Below are 21845 nucleotides of genomic sequence, written 5' to 3'. Positions count from 1 at the left end.
AAAATAAAATAAAGGGAGGCAGGCAAACGGGGGTGTTGGTGGAGGTGGTTTTCAAAAGAAAAACTCATGACCACAACTCTGACAGCAATGAATGGAGGGGAGAAGTTTAAACTATTTTTCTAATTTTGGGGAAACAATAAAAAAATGACTGCTGCCGTTGCTAAGGCACCGGAGAAAAACAGAGTCCCTGAAAATCCACAGGTACTATGTGACTCTTCCTTTCACAATGACACAGAGAAACAGCCCTGCTTAACCTTCCTAAATGGATAGGTTTGCAACCAATCCCATGCTTGGCTGCACTGATACTGGCAAGACCCTTCCTGGGGGAAAAAAGGAAACAGTCCATGAAAACAACCACAAACAGAAAACCAAACCAAAGTACAGAACTGTTACTAAATTTCCTAAACCTTTTCAAACCAACATGCTAGGGGGGAAAATAACCCATAGGGCTCCAACATCAAACCTTAAAAACATTGATGATTAATATTGATCATAAAAGTCATGTTGTTCCAGGTCCCAAGATGGTGGAGTCTTGAGACTAGGGGCGCGATGAACACACACGAGTCCCATATGGAGCTGTGTCTCAGCCATTTGTGACTCCTTTCTCAGTCACGCATACATTGGATGTTTCAAAGCCTCAATGCATGTTTTGTATCCTGAAAGTCTATTGTTCTCACTTACAAAAGACATAAGAATCAAATTAATACTTTATTATCAAACACTATATACAACAAAGGTTGCTAATAATACAGAATTTAAGGAAAGCAGTGTCTTTTTTTTTCGATTTTTTTTTTCTTTTTTTTTTTTTGTTTTTTTTCAATGTTTTACTTTTCTTTCCTCTGCCACCCAAGAAAGTACAGTACAAAACAATAGTCTAAACTAACACCAACTGTACCTGGTCTATTAAAGGATACACAGTATCCACTAAACAGACAGATCTTATTTCCCTGCTTCATGTTGCAAAGCCCTTGGCAACTAGGGCAAAGGTCGCTGGGGTTTGACAAACGGGGGCTGAGGGGCAGCTAAAACTGCCCATCAGACTTTTGAACTGCTTTTGAAATTAAAAGCCGCTAGCAAGTTGCATCACCATCCTCGGAAGCCCCCAGAGCATTTTAACACCACTAAAAAAAGAAGAAGAGAAAAGGCCACCAGCACATTTTGGATAGGATGAGAACTGTCTCCGTTACCAGTCATCTTGAGAATTCAGTGACAAATGCAGTACCTACAATGATGTCACTTATAGGTACAAGCACACTGTCTAATGTGTGGGCAGTCTTGCTATTTCTTTCTTACTTTGCAGTGGCACAGTGGTGAAGGAAAGGGGCCTAATTTCATTGTGGAAAAATGAAAAGACAATGGCAGAGAGAGGGCCATGAGTAATTATTTCATCATTTGTTAAGAGACAAATGCTAGAAAAACCACAGAAGTCACCATTTCTAAAATGAAATTAGCATTGCTAATGTAGTTATGACTAACTGGAATCATTACAGGATCATTGGTTTTCCTTGTGGTTATAGAACATGCAGTATTATTTTGGTTCTATTGATCCATTTTAGAAAGTGTCTCTTTTTTCCCCCAACCCAGCTCCCATGGGCTCAACAAGCCTGTAACTATTAATAAAAAGAAGTATTACTGGGCATTACTGAGAGTACTGAGTATATAAATAGTTAAAGGAAAAAGGAATGGAATGCTGTGAACTTTTGTTTCGGTGAAATGGTGGCTGCCTTCTGTGATAAGGCTCTACCACTCCAGAGAAGTTCCTGATGTCTGGGGGGAGTTGGATTGATTATTATCTGCAAGGCAGGCAACTCCACTCACCTGGTTCCAAGTGAGAACAGACTCAGCAGTAACATCCACTCCAAAAGGATCACGTAAGCCCAGATTACATTTCAACATGTGTACATCTCTCCAGGGTGCAGTATGTTTATAGATACCTTTCATTCACATTGTTTTTTTTTCCCCTAATTCAGAACTTTCTAAGCAAATTCCCATTCAGTAAATCTGTTCATAATATAATCCCTCCCCCTTTTTTTACAAACACATTTTTTTTTTCCAAAAAACAAACCAAATATATTTTTAAAACCCTTCTTTTGCTGGAATGCTTTCAATTTTTTCACATTGTACATGATCATAGTGTTTATTTAGTTTTGAAAGGCATGGTTTCTATCCACATGTTGCGCAATAGAAAAAAAAAAAGGCTAGATTGCTTTTCCATTGTTGATGCGTTTCCCTATGTAGGCTTTGGAGTCCAATCATGACAAGCCCACCAATAGAAACCCCAAGGCTTGTATTTCCTGGTAATCAACTGTTGGCCATGCTAAAATTCCTTAAGCAGGGTCATCCTGTAGTTTATGCTCTTTCTGCCCCACCCCCACAATGAAACAAGATTTCTAAATGTATCAAGGGATACCACTTTTTCTCACAAGTTTAAATAGGACAAGCATATATACCACTCTCAGCATAAAGTATATCTAAATAATGTATTTTCTATTCTAGTGGATTTTTAAAAAAATATTTTGTTAAAGTCTTTGGGACTCCACCTTGTTTATCTCCCACAGATAAACACACGTTCCCCCTACGTTTTAGGCTGTGTCAGAAAGGGAAAGAATATAAAATCAATAGTTGAATTTCTTTTATTATTTCAAACTTCGGAATTTTTATTCCAAATGTTCCTTTAACCCTCCCAAGTAGTGCTGACTGACTCTCCTGGTGTTGGGGGTTTACATCAGGACCCCTGAAGTGGTGGAGTGTAGAGCAAAATGTGGGTTCTGGGGTGGGAGTCGGGGAAAGGCCACAGCACACTGGCGCTCCAGCAAAGCCAAATTGCATCTCCTCTGGCCACTGCTATCCTTGCCTTGGTACAGATTGTCCCCCAGAGGACTATCCAAAGCTATGTCACTATGCACTCATCAACCCTGGCTTGTCAGCCTTGGGGAAGGTCACTTTATTCATAAAAATGCCTCTTCGAGTTTCTAAAAATAAAATAAAATAGTTGTAGCACCATGGTGATCTGTATTCAAAGAAGAAAAAAGAATCTGGTGTGCACTGCCCAGTCACCAAAAAAATTAGAGGCACTCACATACACACCCCCATCAAACATGTAGTCTTCTCGCTTTTCACATTTGCTCTGTGCCAGTATTCTAGCACCCAACTCGCCTCCTGGGGGGAAAAAGGCTTCTATCACAGAGCACAAGTTTTGCTGTCAAGAATGCTTTAAGACAGTCATATTAAAAAACCAGTGTCTCAACCTTTTAGAAGCCTGTTCATTTATACGCTCCTAGAGGAAATGGTGTAATATTATATCTATTCTTAATACCTCCCCTCTGGACCTGACATGGTGACATGATGCCCCGCACGATCATCTTACAGTTCTGAATGAGAAGGCATAAATATTGTATAGGAGAGTAAAATCCTCCTGGGCCTAGCCATCACTGGCTGCATTTGCCACTATGCTTCCTTGTCCGTATTTTGCTGACACAGTGCACTAACGGAGGTGAGCTCTTAGAGGAGAATGCACAGGAGCTGACCAACCACTGGTGGTGTCACTACGACAATTTGGCATTTTCATCTGGAGTCCATTTAATTTGGAAGGAGTGAGAGACATCATGGGCAAGGGCTGGGGGTGGGGTAGGGTGAGGGAGGCAGCAACTAGATAAGCCCCCCACATCCCTCAAGTTGTTGCTTAGAATTCAGGCTGAAAGAAAGAAAACAAAAATCTGACATCTGCCAAAAACCAATAACAAGTCCCTTCTTAGGATGAGTAGTTAGGTGGATCTCTGGTGTTCCAAGACCCTGATGTTCTCTGTGACAGGTGACGAGAGGAGACTGTGCTATAATGTCAAAAGCATCGCCAGGAAGAACAGTAGGATTGCCAAAAGGCGGCTGGGTATCCTTGGTGTTTGTGCCGCGTTTTCGCCGCGGGATGGCTCGGCTGACTCATGTACGGTGTCATCTGTTCAAATAGAAAGCACACATTCCAATGAGATTTCACATCCTTAATAACTCTCTTGAAGCAGCCTGCTGTTAACAGATCTCACCACCCTCTGCAAAGTAGGGTAATCAACCTTGCGCCACCATTGACTTTCATGTCTGCATAATCACTCATTATTTACAGCAAACAAAGGAGAGGCAGAGAAAATTGGACTTTCTCTGCAATATTAAAACTTTGCTTACGAATTTAGGAGGAAAAAAAGTGTGCACACACTATATACCCTTTGACATAAGAGATACTTGGGTTTTCCGGCAGGAAGACACATTTTGAACAAACTTCAGATCTCTGAATGTACTTTTCAAACCTAAGATGCAAGAGGGAAGCAAGGAGAATGTTGTGGTGGGAGGGAGGTATGGGAAGAAAAGGAGAGAAGCAGTTAGGCTGGCATATTAGTGGTTAACCAGAATGGGCTGCCCGTTTTCCTCTTTTTAGTGGTTTCTTAGGATTAGTGTTGAATGCCTGGTTGGTGGACGCCTAGATGAATTTTCAAATATGAAAATTTAATGTCAAAGCAGCAGCATTTCAGATAAACTACATAATGCCCAATAAGCCTTAATAAACCAGTGCCCACTGGTCTGCCTACAATTAGGAATCAATTATGGTCCTCTTTCCATTACAAACTCTGTATCTCCAGGATTAAATTACTTGAACTTGACTATTTTTATTTTTATCGGGCTGACGCTTGGCACATAAATTATCAGCATGGATACAAATTTTCCTCTAAATAAAATGGATTAAGTGAGTTAAGCTTCTTTTATTTAGCCATAAAGTGTTCTACGAGGCTGGCTCTGACTTTGGATAGCCTTCCTGATCTGCATGATTAACAGGCTTAACATACAAACAAGAACTCTGTAGCAATTAGGACCCAAAGACAGATTAGAGCCATGCTATGCTCCAGAGTTGTCCTATTCTTTCTTCCACTTGGCCTAACTTGTTCCTTTAGGCTAAGTGACCTTGAACTACCAGTTTTGGAGACCAACAGTGGGTCTTTGGGCTGATTTTATTTCAGCATTAAGGGAACTTTCTGCAACATCCCTGCAACTGCCATTTGGATTCACTCGATGGTGAATCCAAAAGAAATGTACCACGTGAGAGCAACTCAAGCGATTGCTACCAGTAACGTAAATCTTAGAGGATAATCTCTAAAATATCCCTGAATGATCCATTTTAAACACCTTAATGAATTAATCATGCATTATTTTTACTTTGTGTATATTTTCACACCACACATGACAGTAAGAATGCTTTTCCTTCACAGGGTAGTCACACTTCCTGTTATTTATTCTATAAGGACTACTACTCAAACTCAATATGTTCATTTGGGATGGCTCTATCCATTATATGTATTTCCAAAAGGAACTAAAAATTATATCTTCTCAGCTTTGAATATTCTGCTCTGGAGTAATCTAATCATTTTCACCTGTCTTCATCTGTAAACTACTATACATACCCCTTCATCAAATTGCTTCCCCTTTCCTGGACTTTACCAATCCTGCATGGAGTACTTGTAGTTTAGGAGACCAGAAAGGATTAGGAAGCATGCATAGGCAGGTAAACAGATACAAGGGAAAATATAAAGTCCTGCACAATTCAGTCAAATACTTTTGAAGCCTTTCCTTTCTCTGTTCCTTCTCAGCCTTGCAAATCTATTATATCTGTAGTCAACAAGAGATTGAAGTAAATATCCTTATAAACAGCCCTGAAATCAAAATCCAAATTACTTTCTGAGCACTAATATGTTGTCAGTCAGAACAACGGAGAGCTTAAGGCTCAATTGTGAAAGAACCATAAACCTAGATGGATGCCAGAGTTCATTTTGAGATATCACTTATATTTATACACCCGAAATAACATCAGCTATTGGGCTTCTGCTGCCTTATTTTAATAATATACTGTTCAACCCTCCTTCTTGTAATCAGCACAAAAAAGTACACAAGTAACATCTGGAACATTCAGTGTGACCATGAAAGGGACCCCCTTTATCGCTGGTACCTTTCAGGTGCTTAGCAAGGGCCATTCATTGCTTGAGACCCACTCAACACAGGATGAATGGTGAATCCACCTTGCTGGAGCTCCTAGAGAGGAAAACTTTCATCTTTCATCTAAGTAAGTCATGATGTTAAATATGCCTTTCAGTCCTCTAATCATAGACTATGTTTAAAAAATTAGCCCTTTTATAACCAACCAATGAACATATGCTTCTTGCCCCCAAAGGTGAAAACCCATCCCATTGGGGTATCATGGGTCTCTCCTTCTTCCTGTAACACTCTGGTCTTCACTTAGGATTCTACAAAGTATCTTTTGATCAAAATGGGACCTCAATGTGGAAGAGTCTACGACTTTTGAGAGCAAAATGAGGAATTCGCTGTTACTTAGTATAAATCTGAGCAATTTCAGAGTTGGGGGAATTTAAAAGCAAAATCTATCCCAGGGGAAATTACACCTAAATATGAGAGAACTTCTAACACTTGTAAAAGAACAAGTCGTGAAAGAAGAAAATGTTCCTCTTCCAAAGGCAAATCCAATCTTGCCTCCTGGCTACAAGATTCCACACATGGAATTCAGCGGTTAACTGAGCGAATACTAGCAATATTTGGAGCATATTATGTGGCATATGTCTGCCCTGAGATCATCCTGTATCCCTGATGATAGGAAACTGGCAGGCAGAGTGTGCAAGCAAACAAAAAAGACAAACACATTCCAAAGACAGGTGAATTAGTACACGTTGTTGAGAGCATGCAGTGGAATCCCTTCAGTCTGGCAGAACTCATAAAGTCTGGGTCTACACCCAACGTTAGATAAAGGTGCACATCTAATTACTTAAATGTTCACACAATGGTGAAGAGCTACAAATATGACTAAATTTCCATGGAATAAGGTGAAATACTCAAATTTGGTATTGTCTTGAAAATGCCAGAGATTGTAGCTGAGCCTTGTTCTACCTTTTTAGTGAAGATCCTCACCAGCAAGTCCTTGGATATGATTATGACTGACTCAAGGAGCTGTTCAAAAATGGATACATACACCCATTCCCAAACCACACGTACACACACACACACACACACACACACACACACACACATGCATGCGTATATACTACATTCTGTTAAATTTTTGAAAATGGGGCCATCATGTATTTTACAGCCTCAGTGAAAAAGAGCCTATAAAATAAGCTTACATACAAAAGCATCTTAATATCTTGTATTTTATTATTAGTTGATCTCATAGGCCATTTCCCTAGTGTTAAGACAGCCTCTGTGTGTCTCTTTATTACCAGAAAGAAATACATACTTTGTTATGTTTCTAAAAAGACTCTAGAGTTTCTAGATAGGCAATGGATTTTACCTGGAAAAAAAATGCCTCCTGAAATAATATGCTTATGTCTTGCTATACCTGCCTTATAAAATCTTAATTTGCTGTTGTTGTTAAGAGCTGTTGAGTTGGTTCTGACTCATTACAATCCTGTATAGGTCTCTGAAGTTTTAAAACTTTGCAGGAGCAAAAAGCTTTAGCTTTCTTCCACAGAGTGGCAGGTGGGCTCAAATTGTCGATCTTGTGGTTTGTAGTTCAGGCCTTATTATATGGAGCCACAATGTTCCAAAAACATACTTTAGTGTAACTTAGTTCTACTAAGCTTAATTTTATTTGTGCCACTCATTTTATTTTTGACTTATTAATAAAGCCCAAGGCATAAAGTTTTCTCTATAGATAAAACTATAACTCTCATTTTGGTAGGATGTTGTTGTTGTTAAGTGTCATCACGTTGGTTCCGACCCATAGTGACCCTGTATAGGGTTTCAGAGAGTGGCTGAACCCTGCAGTTCAAACTGAACTTGCAGTCCAGCGCATTAGCCCACAGATGGGAGTTGAGAGAGTTAAAACATTGAATATGGATCTGTCCCTAACTTGCTTTGTGGCTTTGGGCACGTCTATTCAGTCATAAAATGAAAAGTATAGACTTTGTGGTCTTTAAAAAGAGACCCCATCTAGCTCATGGAGTCTATGGTTGTCATGCCCTTGAGCTTACGAATATTCTAGTATCTTGGAAAGCTATATTGATGCTTCTAGAGTTCCGGGACACAATTAAAATGTCTTCAGCATTCATTCCTTGCAACTTTCTAAAGGGGCTAAGTGATTCTTAAGGAGCCACTAAGGCTCTGAGAGCTTATACTAACCTCTCATTTGTGCTCTGAATAATATATCTGCCTTAGAAAAACAAGAATATTGGGGTGAGGTAACTCTTCCTATCAGTTACAATGCAAAAGCTATTGTATGAAAGGGTTTTGAAAGTTTGTGGGAAAATTCCATTATTTTTTCATTCAATTTTTCCATGAACTTTTTGAAGCCCCCCTCATATGTTCTAAGAAGCATGGTAGCTCTATAGGATAAGCACTGGACTGTGTGAACCAAAAGGTCCACAGTTTGAGCCTGGCCACTGCTCTGTGGGAGAAAGATGAGGCTTTCTGCTCCTGCGAAGATTTAAAGCATCAGGAACCCTCTACAGGGTTGCTATGAATAGGAACCGACTTGACGGCACTTAACAACAACAACAAATGTTCTGAGGCACCGTATTTATTAAAGTTAAGTTTTCTAGAGCTCATTGAATGTGTTGTCCCTGTACAATGCTCTGAGAATAAAATCGACCTCAAATCCCTTTAATTTCTAAGACTATAAGAAAGGGAAGTCCTACTCTAAATAGAATTAAAAAAAAAAAACAAGTTTCTAAATTTGTAAGTGGTTTTTAACCTTTCTGTAAAGACCAAACCCACTGACACTGAGTCAGTTCTGACACATAGCAACCCTATATAGGTTTTCCACAACTGTGGAACAGACAGCCTCACCTTTCTCCTAAGGAGGGGCTTGTGCATTTGTACGGTTGACCTTACGGTTACCAGTACAGTGCCTTACTCACAGCACCATCAGGGCTCCCTTCTCTGTGAAGAGGAAATATTTTCTTTCCCTTAAGCTTTGGCGTGGTCATGGGAGATGGTAAGGACATTGGAGACAAGATCTCAAACAGGTGTGGTAAGAAAAGGAAACCACAGGAAGGGCATCATACAGGGCATCGAGAAACAATAGAAAGACCCTAATCAGATTGAATTTATATCCAGATAGTTTCCAGGTTTACAACATCCACAGTATGTTACAGTGTGAATGTTTCAATGTGTGTCTTTGTAGATTTTTAAATTTTTTTCCAGAAGATGGGAAAGTTTAGGTGTGTGAAATTCAATAACACAAAAATGTATTTATTCTCAATCCTTATTTTGCCCTAGTAATGAAGGACCACATTTGACTCAACAGACTACTTGTACATTTATAGAAGCAGTAGGTGTGTGCGTTTGGGTAATAAAGAGGCAACATAAATACACTTCTTCATACAACTTGCTATTGAGAATAGCACAAAAAACATTTGAAATGTTCTTTATGTAAGTTCATGATGGTTGTAAATTTCTATAGAAGAGTCAATTATGTTGAATTAGTTGGTATTTTGTTCATTAGTGTTAAATATACAAGTTTTATCACTCTTATCCATGGAGATGGACAGAACATAAAAGTTTATCAACATAATACAGTAGATAATTTTTTTCTATTGTAGATGAAAACAATGCTTTTAATATGCACAGTGATTTATCGACATGCTCTGAGAATATGGTAAAAGATAGTGAGGTTTTAGCATCCTGATGGGGCTTATAAATTAGGATAATGCATTATAACAAACCCATGTCCAAAAAACAAAAGTCAGATTCTATCTAACATGCATTACACAAAAATACTGGAGGAATGAAGTAGACTATAAGTAATATTAGCATTGCTAGCAATGAGCAAAAGCAGAGCAACTATAACATGCAGACATGCAGAGAGGAAGAAAGGAAAAAAGTACTGAAGCATCAGAGATAGATGCATTTGTTAAAAGAGATTCTCTAAGCATACTAACCTGCTGGTTCTAATGAATTTTCTACTTTGTCGTTAACATCGAAAACACGATCATGAACACCTATAGTTTTCATACAGCTATCTATAACAAAAATAGAGATAACAGCCAAATATGTTAGTGAAGACACCCTTAAACTCCCGTTTCTTTCTTTTTTTCTTTCTCTCTATTTTTTTTCCTTTTATTTATGTAGAGATTGTTTTACAATCAATGGCATGTATCCAAATGCCAGTATTATTCCCATTTGCTATGCACGTACAACAATCTAAGAAACAACAAGTTAGCAAGTGCTGTGTACTTAAATAAAAGCATCATGAAGAATGATGAGAAAAAAATACGATGAAAACTAAAACATGGGTGTTGATATACAAAACAGATACCACACAGGATTGAATAGTAAAAAAAACTTTCACTGCTGTGAACCAGACCACACGATAAAGCATGCGCAGTTTACCCTAGTGAACTTACTTGTTGGTCTCACAAAGACTTTGAGCTTCAGACAGGACCTTCTTCCATTATCTGGGATTGCAGATGCTGTAAGACAAAGAGAGAGAGGAGAGAGAAGGAGAGATTAGGTTTCCTCTTCAAATGCAAACAGTCTATAATAAAAATTTCCCTGAACCAGAAGAACATACTCTAATTTTTACCAGAGTTCAAAAAACAGTACTTTTCAGATTGATATAGACATATATTGAAAGGGCTACTTTCCTAATTTCTATTGTCTCTGTTCAATACAAGAAAGAAACAGGCATAAAAGAATGAGGGTGATCTTTGCAGAAATATTCTGGATTTTTTTTATTCCAAAGGCACTTTCATTTAATTTGATTTGCTATCAATTTTCTCAGAAAGAATGCTTGAGTCTTGTTTTCAAATAACTACTACTCCAGAGACTCAAGGTGAAAGTGCTAGCAAAACCTAGTAACAGATAGTTACAAAGCAGATTTGAACATGACCTGTTTCTGCTGGGGAAAGCAAAGCTTTGTCTGTCCTGAAAGCTTGTCTGTCAGTGCTTTTCAGGTAATTAAATTAGAGGCTTTACTCAGAACTTGGCTTCACATTCTATATGACTAAACCAAGCCCGGCAACTTCCATCATGCTATTATAAATACAATATGCTATTGAGAAAGTACTATGTTGCAATGGTCTTTTTTAATTTGCTACAGAGAAGGATGGAATTAATAAAGTGGGCTTACTGAAACATGACAACATGTTTCAAGTTATAAATCATTTGAGGAAGAAACTTTCTTCTCCTCTTCAAGATAATAAGACTGCAAACTTTCCCTACTTTTGAAAGATTATCTCCCCTCAATACGCACGGGGTAATGTCAAAGGGATTCCCGAAGGCTGTAAGACCCTTCACAACCACTAATGCATTCTAGAAATGACAAAAATTATAGAAATGAGGGCTGCATGCTTTCCTCTCTATGCATTTGCTTCAAGTGGTTTCTTTGTTCAGAAAACGCAGATGACATCAATCAAAACCCACATGGCTCACAATTAGTTTTGTAATACCACCAGTGACAGAGGGGCCCGGGTGTTTGGTATGCCTTCTCTTTTATTTTTGTCCTTTATTATGGGTAGTCTTGGAAAGCAAAATACTTATTTTGCAGGCAAGTGGATCAGGACACAAACACCGAACTACTTTTACATGAATCTCCACATTCTCTAGAGTAGGATCCAAGTCCATGAAAATATTCAGGAGAAGAACTTATAAATTCACTACCTAAAAGAAACCAAGTACTAAAGGGGCCCCAGTGTTCCTATCCAACACTTGAAAAGTCTTAAGATTTCAAGATAAAAGTATACAGAAAAGTTTTAGGTCCTCCCCATCCCCCTTCTGGTCGCTCTGACAAGCAGTTAAGAAGTGCTAACAGCTGGCTTTGCTGTAGGCTTTCATTAAATCAAAGTCGGAAAAACTCCCTCTACTGACATTTACAGTAACTAGTGTGTTATTTAGGGCACAATATTTGCACTCTGTGGTTTGATCCAGGAAATGGTGTCCTTCCTGTGGACCCCAACTGCAAATGTGTATGTCACAAATACAGTACACATAGGTGACTCCAACTCATTAGCAAAACTCATTGGCTCTTGAGACATCTCATGATATATTCATGGGAAGTGACGCATGAATATTTGCACTGCCATTCTATAGTTTTTGAGCTGAGATGAAACTGCTTCAAGGTTCATGAACTTGATTTGCCACATGCAATAGCTGATTTTACAGAAGCTACTGTCTGGTGTGGTGCTGTGGGATAAAGCAGTGGACCTCAAGGCAGGTTTGAACCACAAGGTCAGTAGTTCATACTTCATTAGCTGCTCCTTGGAAACCCTATACAAGGTAACTATGAGTTGGAACTCGACAACACTTAACAGCAACTCAAAGCATGATGCAATATATAATCGTTTTAGTAAGGAACTTCTTGGAAAAATCCAAGGTCTTTCAGATTTCTGGTTAACAGAAATCCTGTAAATCTAAGACATAAAAATCACTGGAGAACACAATGGAATAACTAAACAGCAACAAATGATAAGCTGCTCAGAAAATAAAGAATTCTCCCACCAGCAGCCAAGAAGGGGCAGAAAATTAGCCTTAGATCCTGGTTGAGCTATACACATTTTCTGTGAATTAGAAATATCAAAAGTGCTTGCATTCAAACAAAATAAAAATGTTATTTGTATTTTATATACGTTGACATTAACATTCTCCATTACTTTCTCATCCTTCTCAGTCACCAGAAAAGCTACAGCAACGATAACATGATTGATATCTTGTGACACATTGTGATTATCATACTGCTTATATATAATTATCATTATTATAATCCTTAGAAAAATTTATGCGAAGAACACACTCATAGGATTACATGGAACAATATTACATTAAATAGGGTGATTCTACAACCTCAAGTTTGAGATCATGAGATTATCCTAACTACTTGCTAATCTGAGAGGATGTGCTTCATTAGAATTTAACTTTTGTACTTACTAGACCTGGAGTTAGAAAAGCAAAAGGGAAGAACAAACTCAGCACTTCTCAAGCTGAGGGAACTTGAGAAAAAATTCAAACCTCAATTTGCGATCCTGAAGGATTCTATGGGTGAAATACTCAATGGATGCAGAAAGCATCAAAAGAAGATGGAAGGAATTCACAGAGTCACTTATCAAAAAGAAATGGTCAATCCTCAACCATTTCAAGAGGTAGCAATACAATCCAGAGCCAATGATCCTGAAGGAAGAAGTCCAAGGTTCAATGAAGGCATTGGCAAAGACAAGACGCTGAGAATTGATGGAATACTGATTAAAATCTTTCAACAAACTGATGTGGCACTGGAGGCACACACTCGTCTATGCCAAGAAATTTGGAAGACAACTACCTGGCCAACTGACTGGAAGAGAGCTGTATTTGTGCCCATCCCAAAGAGAAATGACCCAACGGAATTCAGAATTAATAGGACAATATCACTGATATCCCATGCAAGTATAGTTTTACTAAAGATAATGCAAAAATGGCTGCAACCATACACTGACAGAGAACTTCCAGAGGCTCAAGCCAGATTCAGAAGAGGACATGGAATGAGGGATTATCATTGTTGATGTCAGATGAATCTTGGCTGAAAGCAGAGAATACCAGAAAGATGTTTACCTGTGTTTTACTGACAAAGTAAAGGCTTTCAATTGTGTGGATCATGACAAGCTAAGGACAACATTCTGAAGTATGAGTATTCTGGAACACTTAATTATGCTCATGAGAAACCTGTGCATAGACTAAGAGGCAGTTGTTCAAACAGATCAAGTGAACACTGAATGGTTTAAAATTAGGAAAGGTGTGCACCAGGGTTGTATTCTTTCACCATACTTATTCAAATTGCATGCTGAGCAAGTCATCAAAGAAGCTGGGTTATATGAAGAAAAACGTGGCATCAGGATTGGAGGAAGATTCATAAACAACCTGCAATATGCAGATGATACAACCTTGCTTGCTGAAAGCAAAGAGGACTTAAAATAGTTACTGATGAAGACCAAAGACCACAGTCTTCAGTATGGGTTGCATCTCAATGAAATCCTCACCACCGGACCAATACACAAAAGCCATATAAATGGAGAAAGGATTGAAACTGTCCAAGACTTCATTTTGCTTGGATCAACCATCAGCACTCATGGAAGCAGCAGTCAAGAAATCAAATGATGTATTGCATTGGGCAAATCTACTGCAAACGACCTCTTTAAAGTGTTGAAAAACAAAGATGTCAGTTTGAGGACTAAAGTGTGCCAGACCAAGCCATGGTATTTTCAATAACCTTATTCATATGCATGTGAAAGTTGGACAGTGAATAAGGAAAACCATACAAGAACTGCTGCATTTGAGTTATGGTGTTGGAGGAGAAATGACTGCCAAAAGAACAAATAGATCTATGTTGGAAAAGTACAGCCAGAGTGTTCTTTGACAGCCAGGATGGCCAGACTTTGTCTCCCATACTTTACCAATCCTTTTTCATCCTTGGTAAAATGGAGGGTCAGAGAAAAAGAGAAGATCTCCAGTGAGATGGATTGACACAGTGGCAACAGCAATGGGGTCAGGCATAGAAGCAATTCTGAGGTTGGCCCATGACTGGGCAGTGTTTCATTCTGTTATGCACGGGGTCACTATGAGTCTGCACCAACTTGATGGCATCTAACAACAACAACAACCTTATCACATTGAAAAATAAAACAAAGAAATATAACCTTTTCCATAGATCAGAATTTCTTAAATTTTTTATGCAAGGTTTAAGAAAGTGAGAATATAGCTTTACTTCATGTAGTACAAATTAAAAAAGTATTCCTACCAGAGTTCTAGTTCATACATTCATGAATTTAGAGTGCTTTCCAAAAAAAGGGATTTTTTTCTTATGTGCATCAAAAGACTTCACCAAAAGAGCAAAAAGGGAACCCACAGAATGGGAAAAATCTTTTGCAACAACTTATCAGACAAGGTACTCATTTCTAAAATATATAGGAAACTACAACACCTCTACAAGAAATGGACAAATAACCCAATTAAAAAATGGGCACAGGACATAAACAGACACTTCATCAAGGAAGAGATCCGGGCAGCCAACAAACATATGAAGAAATGTTCACGAACACTAGCCATTTGTTATTGTTGTTATGTGCCATCGAGTCGGTACAACTCACAGCGACCTTATGCACAGCAGAACGAAAACACTGCCCGATCCTGGGCCAACCTCACTACTGTTGCCACGCTTGAGTCCATAGAGGCTGCTACTTAACCAATCCATCTCGTTGGGGGTCTTCCTCTTTTTCTCTGACACTCCACTTTACCAAACATGACATGCTTCTCCAGCGACGGGTCCACTAGCATTAGAGAGTTGCGAATCAAAACAACAATGAGATATCACCTCACACCAGCAATAACAGCAAAGATCAAAAGAGTAGAGGAAAATAAATGCTGGCGAGGATGCGGAGAGACTGGGACCCTCTTACCTTGTTGGTGGCATTGCAAAATGGTCCAACCACTCTAGAAAGCAATATGGCGCTTTCTCAGAAGGTTGGAAATAGAAATACCTTATGAATAAGCAATTCCTCTACTTGGTATTTACCCACAAGAAATATGAGCCATACCACTAGTAGATATACGCACAGCAATGTTCATAGCAGTAGTATTTACAATAGCAAAAAGACAGAGGCAGCCAAAGTGCCCATCAACTGAAGAATGGATAAACAAATTGTGGTACATACACACAATGGAATATTATGCTACACTGAAGAATAACAAGGAAGTGGCAAGCCACCGAATAACATGGATGAACCTTGAGGACATTATGTTGAGTGAAATTAGTCAGTCACAAAAGGAGAAATACTGCATAGGACCATTATTGTAAAAGAGTAAGAAAAAGAACCCACACTAAAAGGCAGGGGGAAATACATATATATATATATTTGCTGATCACCAGGATGTATGATAGGAAAGGAGGGGAGGGAGGGAAAGATAGAGCACAGGGTAGGGAATAGATACAGCAAAGCTTGGGTGTGTGTGGTGGCGGGTAGGAAGGGGCAATACACAAGAAGGGCGAGGGGAATGGAAGAACAAGGCTGATGGGAGCACAGTTAGGCAGGTTCGCATGGGCTAAGTGGGACAGAGGTAAATGATGATGTATACACAACCTTGGAACAACAGAGCTCTGGGATACAGGGGTTGAGGCATGGTTTGAAGGGGTAAAAGAAGGGAATAATGTTAAGATGCTTGGCTGTCTTTTGAATCTTGGTTTCCCTTGCCTACCACTGTAAAATAGACACTTGAAGGGGGTTGAAAGGAGTAGCCAGAATCATCACTACAGAAAGCTTGTAAGTCCGTCTTCAGCCTATAACTGATTGGAATACCTTAAAGGGGCTAGAAGTTGCCCAGTGAAAGAGGCTTCCTGTGGAGCCTTTACATTGCACAAGACCATAGGTGGAATCCAAAATCCCATCCAGAACTGCCTGAGGTAGAAAATTTCCACTGGAAAGGATGAGTAGACCAGCCTGGAGTGGCTAGAATAACAGAAGATACTCCGTGATAGAAAGACCAGCAGGAAAAATCCAAAATAATAACAGCAGTCTGATTGATTACTATAAGAACAAGTAAGCTGTTCACCCAGGAGCCATCAAGGCAAGTGGTTGGGACCCCTCAGAGCAAACCCCCTTCCAAGACTGAGACTCAAGGGGAATATATGAGCAGGCATGCAGTCTGGCTGGTGACCACGTTGGTCACCGATAAGGGGAAGAGGGGGAAAAAACAGCAATGAAGTTGTGAGCCCAACCACATTCAATAGAATAGAAGCCAGGTGGAGACCTGGATGGCCAGCAATATGTCAAGACCCAAGGACTTCTGGGCCCAGAGGCAGTGACATGGCCACAGAGGACTAGAGCTAAGAGTGAAGCGTCAGGCTGATAACAAGTGAGGGGAGATGCACAAGAACACCCATACTTCTAGATAGTACCACTTGACCTGGCTTCGATGGCTGGATGATCAGAACTCGACTAGAAGAAGAAAGAAGAGAGGATAAAAAAAAAAAAAAAAAGTAACCTGCTACAATTTGATGAACTTTACCTATACTTATGGATGTAGTAGCTCAAAAAAGGGAACAAATCTTTACAGCGACGATCACTCCCACCCTCTCAGTACATAGGGTTGACAGTGATGGGCAATTTAAACATTGCCTACTCAAAATGGGGGCGCCTATAAAGGTAAGAAGTGACTGGCTTATAAGCTTTCAAGAGGGAGCCTGGTTCCAGATGGGGCGGGGGAAGGTAGAAGACCACTGACTGATTCCAATCTGTTGGGACCAGGCTTGTAAAAGGAAACAGAGATAAGACTCTGTGGTACAATAATGAATAGTTGCCATCAGGACTGACTGTAATGGTAGGAAATATTGAGGTAGATGTTTTCTTGACAAAAGGAGGAGAGTGATTGATTTTGCAGCCCAGGAGTGGAGGTCACTAGAACCATCAAGTGAAAAGAACAGAGAGTGGGACCCTACCCCGAGAGGCAGTGATGTCAGGGATGGAGACAGAGGTATTGGAGGAAATTATTGAAAGTGCCATGGGCTGCCTAAAGAACCAATGGATCCATTTTGGAAGAAGTGCAGCCAGAGTGCTCCTTGGTCTCTTGGAGTTTAGGTGAACAGAACTTATCATGCATCAACCAACTTGATACTCAATGTCCCACATCAGTACTCTAAAAATCTGCATTTAGCATTTAATATGCATACCACACCTGACTATAAGACAGACAAGGCAGCCTGTTGCACAGGTCTCAATGGTTCCCAGCAACTTGTATTCATGTGCTTGTGTAATGAAATCCCCTTTCCTGAAGAGTAGGCTGGACTTAGTGACTTGCTTCTAATGAACAGCCCACAGCCGAGTGATGAGACAGATGTCACATCCATGATTAGGTGACAAAAGACTGTGGCTTTCTTCTTGTCAGCATTCTCTCTCTCACTGGAACCCTCTTCTTGCTTGATCCTGAAGCAATCTGCCATATGTGAGATACTCTACGGAGTAGAGGTGGCAAGGGATGGAAAGAGGCTTCCAGTCAGTCAACAGTCCAACAACCTGTATGGAACTGCATCCCTTTGTTGAGGGATCCAGAACTGGAGGGCCAACCTATGTTGTATTCAACTCCTGGGTGACAGAAACTATGACATAAAAATGGTCAATGTTTTAGCTACTAAATTTGGTGGTAATGTGTTACTCAAGAGCTCATGGATACAATGCTGCATACAAAGAATTCTGTTAAATCACAGGTTTCTTATGGTAGACTTTAGACCTAAGGACTAAAAACACTAAACTCTTCTGCTTATGAACAACCATGCCCTTACTCCCAGAAACTTAAATCTTCTGGAGCCTTCACTAGTTTATATTTCAAGCTACCATTACAAATCCACTCAAAATACATCTTGCAGAGAGACAGTTAGGAACTGCTGTTCAATAAATGCTACAATGCATATCTATGTGTTCTTACTCCAGTAACTAAACACTGTTTTTCATTTCCCTTCCCTTGCTTTTTCCTAATATAGACAATCTTTACTGTTCCTTTGCAATTAGCATGTCTCCCTTTAACTTCAAATTGTTAGGTGAATGAAATGTGTTTTGATACAAATTACAAACTGAAATCTTAAGAGAGAATATCTTTCTTCAAATATGAAAGACAGATAATAAAAGGGAGATTTAAAAATATCTGAAAATTTAAAAATTAACATATGTTAAAATAAGTGCCTTAGCATCAAAAAACTTCTTTCAATTATCTTTTACATAGACCATCAAAATAAATACATATGAGGATAAGTAGAGTATTGCTACAAAATCATAGAAACCTTTATTAAACAAAAGTATCAAAATGTGAAACTACTGTTTCTTGATATATCCTCTAATCTAGGCCTACACACTTCTAAAGGCGATGTTTCCATCTCTTTAATCCCTTCCCTGAAGAATTCTGCATTCTTCGATTTACAACACCTTAAAATGCCAGTTTTGACATCCTGGAGGGGCTCAAATCATGTTCCTTTTAAGCGTTCTTTGAGATTGGGGAACAAAAAGACGTCGGAAGGGGCAAGATCAAGGCTGTAGGGTGGATGGGATAAGGTTTCCCTATGAAACTCTCATAGGACAGCCCTTGTTGCCCTTGAAGAATGAGCAGGTACATTGTAGTGATGGAAAAAAAAGAAGAAAAAAAAAATTATTCAATGCAACTTTACTGGCCTTTTTCAGTAGAAATGCAGTTTCCAATTCTCTGAAAATGTACTCATAATAAGCCCCTATGATCATCCTGAATCCTTCAATAAAATTTATCAAGATTATACCCCTTGGGAATCCCAAAATACAGTTGCCATAACCTTCTGAGCAGACGTCTCTGCCTTAAATTTAATTGGCCCAGCAGATCCCCTCAGAAATCAGTTCTGACTATCTTTTTTGAAGGCACCCTAATGAGACTGAGAGAATTGTACTACTGACAGAATTTGTCTGCAGCCATCCACCAATCACAGAGACATGCTTAAACATGTTTTGTTTGGACTAAACCCGTGCATGTATGAACTGGAACCCTAACAGCAATACTGCTTGACTTATCCTTGTACAGTCAAAGAACTCAAATGTTTATATTCAAAGTGACAAACATTTTCCCTCCTGAAGAAAGGACCAAACATTCATCAAGAGAGGGCTAAGGCTCCGGCATTTCAAACTCTTCTATTCCTTTCACATTTTCAGGTTTAAGACTGTACTGATTAATCAAGCTTAATATTTCTGCCTAACTTAATCTAACCTCAAATCTTAATTCTAAAAGCCAAAATCCTTCTTTCTGTGTCCCATGTCAATCTGGGTACTTTGGGAAGTTTTATTTTTAAGACTAATCAGCCACTTTCTTCTTTTTAAAGAAATGAGTATGTGGGGGAGCATTAAAAATGCAGTTTTCCATTATGTTTGCCACAGGCAATATTTCTCAATTTGTGCAAGTCAAAAGAAAAGATAGGCTATTAGTTGTTAGCAGAGACCAATTTTTCCCCTGTAGGTTTTTCATGTGGTTTAACATACAACACAAATATATGCAAATTAGGCAGGTGAAGACGGAATTAAGCATTAATATTCCTTTCACAATAAATGCTGAAAAAGTAAAGCCAATTTAAATAAATGGTACTATTGAAATGTCTCCTAGAATTTAATGAATCAATAAAATTCATTTTGTGTATGTGGATGGAGGGTGGGGAACAGAAGAAGAGGTGGGAATAGGATAGAGATTAACCAAAGCCATATGGGCTTCTTGGGAAATGGTTACCAGACTGGCAGGACAATTCTTAAGACAAAAATTAGGCCCCTTGTCAGGAAAGAATAGCCCAGCAACAATTTGCAACTGGCAATGTGCCCTTTTTAAAAACACCTCAATCACTTTATTTTCATATTAAGAACAAAATCATCAGCTAAATTATGATGACTAAATCTCACCACTCTGCCTTCTGAGATTTAGAAGTCATCTGTACTTGCTCATGGCTCTCAATTTATCAAACTTGCATCTTCAGAGCAGCCATAGCAGCTGGCTAAATTTGCCAACACATTTCAACTTTTACAGCCAGCAAGTGTCTCAAGACTTAAATTAGTGGGCCGGGTAAGGTCAAAACCTCAAGTATAAAAATGGGGCATGAGATTACTGAGTGAGTAAAGGTGGAAAGCCTTTCGAGAGATTAAAATTGTTGTGTAAATACTGTATACTTTGTTATAGCTCTGGGGATATGTTACTTTTTAAAACCTGGGGTGGGGGACAAAACAAAACAAAAAGAGGGGTATGCTTCCCATAGTACTCCACAAACTAAAACTTGGTTTCAATAGGGAACAAATAATTAGAGGAAAGTTCAGGGCAAGGGAAGTAAAATAAATTCCAGCTGTGCAGCCTCAGACAAAAAAGAGAAAATGGGAAGTACCTCCCATCCCACCCATTGCTGCCTCCTCCTCCAGTCTCTTTAGCCCCTCAGACAAAGTTCTCAAAGCAAATCACAATTTAAGTATTATTTAAATTCCAGCAGCCTCACCTTAAGGCCGGCAGTTTGAAACTACCAGCTGTTCCACGGGAGAAACATGAGGCTTTCTGTTCCTGTAAAGATTTACAACCTCGGAAACCCTGTACAGGGTTGTTATGAATCAACTCCACGGCACATAACAACAACAACAACAACAACAACAACAACAACAACGACCCTCAATAGGGAGTCCAGGTGTGGCACTGTGGATTAATGCACCAGACTGCAAAGACATTTGAATTGCAAAGTCGGCAGTTCAAGCTCACCAGCTGCTCCTTGGAAACTCTATACAGGGTCACTCTGGGTTGGAACCGACTCAATGGCACTTAACAACAACCCTCAGTAGGGAGTCCTGGTGTGGGGCTGAGGGATAAAGCACTGGACTACAAGGTCGGCGTTTCAAACTCACCAGCTAATCCTTGGAAACCCTATGCAGGGTTGCTATGAGTTGGAACCACCTCCATGGCATTTGACAACAGACTCAGTAGATAAATTACTTTTTCCTTAGCAACATCAAATAAATGACTGATGACTAGTTTCTTTATACTGATTAAGGATTAAACAAATAGGAAAGTATCATGCTTTTATATACATTAATAATAAGTGTGTGTAAACTTTTACTCTTAAAGCTTGGTGACAAGAAACTTATTTCTTCAGCTTACAGAAGAAGAAGGGTCTGAATTGTTCCATGTACTATCATGCCTACTAAGGTAACACTAAAAAGGAATCTGGATTGGAGAATGCTTTTAAACTTCTCTCTGTAAGATTATTTCTAATTATTTCTTTAAACAAAGTTGTTGTTAAAGTGCCTTCACCTCGATTCTGATTCATAGTGACCCTGTATAGGGTTTCTGAGGAGCAGCTGGTGGGTTTGAAC

The 21845-nt window shown here is 39.2% G+C and overlaps 1 protein-coding gene across 1 annotated transcript in view; it reads right to left on the bottom strand.

Moving 5' to 3' along the window:
* Nucleotides 1–3229: 3229 nt before the first annotated feature.
* EFNA5 (ephrin-A5) overlaps nt 3230–21845 on the bottom strand; it is a 399915-nt gene continuing 381299 nt past the window's right edge. Inside the window, exons 3-5 of the mRNA XM_006872262.1 lie at nt 10392–10457; nt 9927–10007; nt 3230–3952 (exon numbers count right to left, since the gene is read on the bottom strand). Of these exons, the coding sequence (XP_006872324.1) occupies nt 3831–3952; nt 9927–10007; nt 10392–10457 (269 nt within the window). The 3' untranslated portion in view covers nt 3230–3830. The remainder of the gene's footprint in view (nt 3953–9926; nt 10008–10391; nt 10458–21845) is intronic.

This window comes from Chrysochloris asiatica, unplaced genomic scaffold (genome assembly GCF_000296735.1).
Source record: "Chrysochloris asiatica unplaced genomic scaffold, ChrAsi1.0 scaffold00189, whole genome shotgun sequence".
Lineage (NCBI taxonomy): Eukaryota > Metazoa > Chordata > Mammalia > Afrosoricida > Chrysochloridae > Chrysochloris > Chrysochloris asiatica.
This window is presented reverse-complemented; position numbering and strand designations above follow the sequence as displayed.